General features: G+C 42.3%; 1 protein-coding gene across 1 annotated transcript; it reads left to right on the top strand.

The window, feature by feature from the left end:
• The first annotated feature begins 238 nt into the window (after positions 1-238).
• On the top strand, positions 239-6,291 carry LOC135556667 (rhombotin-1-like). The gene is made up of 4 exons (XM_064990044.1): positions 239-739; positions 1,273-1,486; positions 3,346-3,471; positions 4,412-6,291. The coding sequence occupies exons 1-4, from the start codon at positions 718-720 to the stop codon at positions 4,515-4,517; spliced, it is 468 nt and encodes a 155-aa protein (XP_064846116.1). The 5' UTR covers positions 239-717; the 3' UTR covers positions 4,518-6,291.
• Positions 6,292-6,491: the final 200 nt, after the last annotated feature.

Genomic DNA, 6,491 nt, shown 5'->3' with positions numbered 1-6,491 from the left:
ACTTCCCAATGGGCAATGCATTTGTGTCCTGTTCAAATTACAGTAATGAGAGAAGTGCCCTTAGGGTAATTGGTGTCCTTGAATAAGCTTATACAAAAAAAATACTTAGGCACAGGCAGAGTGTGTATTGAATAATTGATTCAAAGAGGGGGAGGGGCCACTAATCAGATCGGAGCATAATGACTTTATATAATTAGCACGCGCGGGGACACGTAGGTCTATGAGAGTCGTGCACATTTTACAGAGCATTGGCACAACTAGAGAGGCAGAACGCCGAGGTCGACCGTAGATTACTTTGAAACGCTTGATCCGATGCTTTTAAGTATAATGGATCTAAGTGCTGTGGCAACACCAGAGCTATTGAAATACAACCTGACACTTTTGGTAGATATCGCGGGAGAAGTAGGATTATTGATCCACTGACATCTATGGACTATTTTGCCTATTTTTCACATGCCATAATATACTTTTTACTTCTAGCCCAATTTGCCAAATTGAAAGGGTTATAATGGATATAATCATGCCGGGTCAGATTTGATATCGTTGCAAGCGTTCAATTCCTACGAGCGGAGCTGGAAGACTGATACGATCACCTTCAAGAGAATCTAAGTCCATTTGCGTCGACCAGCGAGAATTTGCGTCCGAACGTCGAGGGGGACATTGCGAGGTTGTCGCAGCCGTGTGAAGGTTTCTCGGAGTCGAATCGCCGTCTGAACGATGGTGTTTGACAAGGAGGAAAGTGAGTTACTGATTTGGATGTCTACATTTAAGCAACTCATGCTCGAACGGTCGGTCTACGATTCACAGACTTGTAATTTCCTTGTCCGTCTGTGTCTTCGACATGTAGGCCTAATTAGGAATGTAGCCTATGTGATATGAATTTACAATCTGAAGGCTTTTGGGATGTAGCAAGGGAAAATACCATGTCTCTTTGGTTATTGGGACTGGATTAAAGGGATAGCCAGAACTTTTTCCACCACAAACTCACTAAATCAGTTTATTTAAAATGTTAATTCACAATGAAATGATTGTGTTCTGACCGGATCAGTCTGGCCATGTAGCACCAGAAAGGGTCCCATTCATAATAGGCTCTGGAGTCAGAAAATGTTTAAGACCAACATATGATTTAGAAGTGACCAAGAGATAATGATGGCCCTGAGAGAACCATAGAAAGTTATGGGAGCCAAACAATATTCCTTGGTCATGTAACTGAGAGGGTTAGGGATTGCTGTACTGTAGCCTACTAACAAATCTGTGTCTGCCTGTCTGTAGGTGTCTCCCTTGTGCCTCTCCAGTCCAAAGGGAAGCCGAGGGTCTGCGCCGGGTGCAACCGGAGGATCATGGACCGCTTTATGCTCGAGGCTCTGGACAGGTACTGGCACGAGGACTGTCTGAAGTGTGCCTGCTGTGACTGTCGCCTGGGTGACGTGGGCTCCACCCTCTACACCAGAGCCAACCTCATCCTCTGTCACAAGGACTACCTGAGGTAAGGACTTTCAAACCAGGGATGTGTTCATTAGGCACCACATGGAAGAAAACAGGGAGAGACTATATTAACTTGTCCCATATGAAATGCTAATTTAAAAAAAAATGTTTTCCATTGCAAAATGTATTAAAAACGTTGCGTACCCTACTGAACACGAGCCAACCCTTCAATCCTCTCCAATCTAGCCTCTACCCCTCTGTGTTTGTAGGGATGGGTGTAAGCAATAATGGTGTTGTCTTAACCTAGACTTCCAATTGATGGAACTATCGCCATGTTGCTCCTTCCTATCTGGTCATTTTCTGATTTAAGGCAAATTACCTCAGTTTGGTGAAGGGGGCAGAACAGGCAAAAATAACTATAGTGACCTGGAAATTAATCATTATGGCTTTAACTCCTTAATGAAGAGTTTCATTCCAACAAACTTTATACCTATTTTCATAAATGTTAGTAAATTGGCTTATTTTGTTTTAAAGAAATTATGAAATGCAATAAAACATTCCATAATGAAGAAATGTACAAATGAGAACACATTGTGACGTTAATATAAAAAAATGTTTTTGTAAATAATCCAATCTGTATGCAAAACATTTACATTTGGCAGATGCTCTTATCCAGAGTGACTAACAGAAATGTAAGATCTGTATGTAAAACATTTACATTTGGCAGATGCTCTTATCCAGAGTGACTAACAGAAATGTAAGATCTGTATGTAAAACATTTACATTTGGCAGATGCTCTTATCCAGAGTGACTAACAGAAATGTAAGATCTGTATGTAAAACATTTACATTTGGCAGATGCTCTTATCTAGAGCGACTTACAGTAAGTGCATTCATCTAGGTGAGACCACCATATATCACAGTCAAATATACAGGATACCAATATTCCATTCCAGCTAAACAATATAGCGTTTTGCAAAAGAAAGTGTAATTTTCATACACATCTGAACTCTATGAATAAAAAAAAGAATATTTTACACACATGAAGGTACCTATAATTAATGATGTGGGGGGAAACACAAATGTGAAAAATTGGTGGATAACTCATTTTGGAAATGAACTCTTCATATACATCAATACATTCGAGCACAGAACCCTCAGAACTATTCTGGGGTTGCTGCTATAGAAACCCTTGCGAATATATTTAGCCCACTACCAGTCATTCAACTCAAGTGCAAGTCTCATGTGTAACATCCAGCTGGATTTGGTTGAAGCTAAGTCTCTCATTAGCTGCATTGCTTTTAGAGGGGAAAACCAGTTTGACAGTTAAATTGGCTAAATTGCCTCCTGTTTTCCTCGTCATCACGACGATCAGGCAGAAAGCCTTTGAAGGCCGGGATTAAAACCATGTGATTTATTTTAATTGGTCCATTAGTGGGGAATTAGCATTAAGGCCTATACCCTTGTTAAGGAGAAACACCAGGTGCATACCAAGGCCCCATTAGCATTGCCTTCGTTAGGCTTCATTAGGCCTGCTTGCTTGTAGTCTCTTGTTTGCCACTGGTCTATGGCACTATCATGTTTTGTGGGGACTTGACATTCTGATGCAGCTCTTTGTAGATCCTATGAGGGACTCAACCCATGGATGTGGTTCTTCTCAAGGCTCTCTTCCATCACTGAAGTGTTCACCCTATGCTACTTTTTTAACATATGAATAAAATGATAATACGTAATGTCCTAGTTAACACATTATCAAAGCAGTCGGCTACCTGGGTCGTGTTCAGTTGCCATGAAACGTAGTGAAAGGAGGAGATGGATAGAATCTGAACTTGTCCAATGAGAAACTAAAGTTTATTTCCTAATTGGTGTTTCCTAATGCAGACAACTCACATCATTGCCTCTCTTTCTCCACCACCTCCAGGCTTTTTGGGATGACGGGGAACTGTGCCGCTTGCAGTAAGGTGATCCCGGCCTTTGAGATGGTGATGAGAGCCAGGGAGAATGTCTACCACTTGGACTGCTTTGCCTGCCAGCTGTGCAGCCAGAGGTGAGATGATGGGAGCCTCAAGGCTATATTCATTAGGGCACACAACGGACACGTTTTGCAATGGAAAACAAAAATGGAGTCCCAAGTACTCTCCCGGTTTCATTCTGTTTTCTTCAGTTTGGTGCCTAATGAATGAATCCCAGTTCACCCCACATACTGTGTATGCCTTGAAAGCAGGCATCAAGTGACCCTGAAAGGAAAATAATCATGATAGATCCCGTAAACAGCTTGTTACGTGAGTAACAACAGGCATGTTGAGTGTCTGTTTGACTGCCTGGTGCTTTTGGAACATGTTTAGCCTATAAGGGGGACTTAATGTATGGCCTCTTAGTGAGCATTAGAGGTCAGACAAAATGGTGCAAACAACCAGCTAAGAGTTTGGTCTTGAAAGCAAGTACAGCAAATAACAAACAATCAAAATGTATGAATGCTTTAAGATACTCTCTGGAACAAGGTCAAATCTTTTTCGAGCCTGAAATTGAGGTACTGTATATGGTGCGGCAGGTAGCCTAGCGGTAAGGAGCATTGGGCCAGTAACCAAAAAGTTACTGGTTTGAATCCCTGTGCCAGCAAGGTAGAGGTAAGGCACTTTTGCCCTTGAGCAAGGCAGTTAACCCACAACTGCTCGCCGGTTTAAGGCAGCCTCCCCCACACCTCTGATTCACACATTTCAGTTAAATGCATTCAGTTGTGCAACTGACTTTCCCACGACGTGGCAGTAGGCCTTCATACTGTATGGAATGCAGCATACTGTATGGAATGCAGCATACTGTATGGAATGCAGCATACTGTATGGAATGCAGCATACTGTATGGAATGCAGCATACTGTATGGAGGTCTATTCATTTCCTTTACCCAACAACTACTGCTTTTAGGGACTTGGGAAGTTTCATTGGTCTTAAATGAAGGCACTAATTTGTGTGTGTGTGTGTGTCTGCAGATTTTGCGTGGGAGACAGGTTTTTCCTGAAGAACAACATGATACTGTGCCAGCTGGACTATGAGGGGGGGCATCAGAATGGAAACTCTGCTGATCAGGCTCTGTAGGCTCTACTGCTCTCTGCTGGTCAGGCTCTACTGCTCTCTGCTGGTCAGGCTCTCTGCAGGCTCTACTGCTCTCTGCTGGTCAGAGACTAGCTAACGCCAGTGGACACTACTCCCTACCGGTATCCCCGGACAGTCCTCGTCTCATCACATCAGGGTTGTATTCACTAGGAACCAAATGGAAGAAGGACCTACACTACATAGCCAAACGTATGTGGACACCCCTTCAAATGGGTGGATTTGGCTATTTCAGCCACACCCGTTTGCAGTAGAATGGCCCGTAGAGCTCAGTGACTTTCAACATGGCACGTCATAGGATGCCACATTTACAACAAGTCAGTTTGTCATATTTCCGCCCTGATATGGCGTGTCTTGAAGATTCTGTGCTTCCAAATTTGTGGCAACAGTTTGGGGAAGGCCCTTTGCTGTTTCAGCATGACAATGCCCCCATGCACAAAGCAAGATCCATAGAGAAATGGTTTGTTGCGATCGGTGTGGAAGAACTTGACTGGCCTACACAGAGCCCTGACATCAACCCCTTCGAATACCTTTGGGATGAATTGGAATGCAGACTGCGAACCAGGCCTAATCGCCCAACATGCTCTTGTGGCTGAATGGAAGCAAGGCCCTGCAGCAATGTTCCAACATTTAGTGGAAAGCCTTTCCAGAAGAATGGAGGCTGTTATAGCAGCAAAGGGGGTCCCCAACTACATATTAATGCCCATGAAGTTGGTATGAGATGTTTGACGAACAAATGTTCACAAACCTTTGGCCATGTAGTGTACTTGAACTTTTTCAATAAGAAACTCTTGTTTATGTTGCAAAATGTTTTGCTACAGTGTGCTAATGAATACACCCCAACTGACAGTTGTGGACAGTGTAGGATTATGCGCCCAGGTCCTGATGCTCAGCGACAACGGTGATGCCACTTTGCCTTGACTTCTGCTATGCTTACTGTCCTTGACGGTAGACTCACCACAGAGTTATTAGCGAATGAAGCGGCCTTGTGCATGATATATTGCTCTCATTGACTGAAACGAGAACTAATGAGCATTGCCGTGCTCATTTTTTTTTTTAAAGGTAAAAGAAGTTCAAAGCCATATGTTTTGGACTCTATTATTAAAGCTGCATTATGTTACGTGTTGGGCGACCTGACCAAATTCACATAGAAATGGGAGTTATAGATCTGTCTTTGCATTGAAAGCAAGTCTAAGAAGTGGTCGAGCTGTTTGATGTGCACAATTTTTTATTTTTTTTTGCTTCCCATTAAGTTTTTTTTTTTTGCATCTTTTACGTTTGGTTTTGTACACCAGTTTCAAACAGTTGAAAATACAATATTTTTGGTCATGGAAAATGTTTCCAGCGGTTTAGATGGTACAATGATTTTGCTACAGTATACTTGCTTGATTTGTCGTTAACTTTTAGAATTTTATCAATCAGGAAATGGCGGAGCCAATTCCGCATAGTTCACCTTGAATGGTTCTGCCAAAATCATGGCTAAGGAGAAAGGCACAGCACTCATTTGTTTGTAAGGGGGCAAGCTGCCTCTGTTTACAATAGGCAGGTCCACTGGTATTGCTGCTAATGAGTTCTGATGTATAGACCCTTTTTAAAAGGGTAATAACTAACATGCTCTAATCTCTGAAGATATTTGTTTTTAAGTTACCTTTATGAACAGCAGTATGATTTATGTTTGCACAGCTTTTGACTTTCAATAAAGACATTTTATTTGAGCACTCATGTATTCACCACTCACACTAGTTACTTATAGCTGGATGGCAGCAGCATATAAGACGACTGACATTCTCTAATTAATAATCCAGGCCATCTGTGTGTGAATACACTAACAAGGATACCCACACCTTGATGATGTAAGCCTCTGGGACCTTTTTGAAATAGCTCATTGATAAATCTGGATACACCTGTGTTCCTTTCTCAAAGCCTCTCATTTGAGGGGCAGTGAGCAGTCTGAGGTGA

The sequence above is a fragment of the Oncorhynchus masou genome, chromosome 15 (genome assembly GCF_036934945.1).
Source record: "Oncorhynchus masou masou isolate Uvic2021 chromosome 15, UVic_Omas_1.1, whole genome shotgun sequence".
NCBI classification, from domain to species: domain Eukaryota; kingdom Metazoa; phylum Chordata; class Actinopteri; order Salmoniformes; family Salmonidae; genus Oncorhynchus; species Oncorhynchus masou.
The sequence above is the reverse complement of the archived record's forward strand: the minus strand, read 5'-3'. Positions and strand labels throughout refer to the sequence as shown.

Excerpts from the sequence above, each read along its gene's own strand:
- LOC135556667 (XM_064990044.1), top strand. The coding sequence starts at position 718 with ATGGTGTTTGACAAGGAGGAAA. Across the intron at positions 740-1,272 it reads GGTGTTTGACAAGGAGGAAA|GTGTCTCCCTTGTGCCTCTC; the intron begins GTGAGTTACTGA and ends GCCTGTCTGTAG. Across the intron at positions 1,487-3,345 it reads TGTCACAAGGACTACCTGAG|GCTTTTTGGGATGACGGGGA; the intron begins GTAAGGACTTTC and ends CACCACCTCCAG.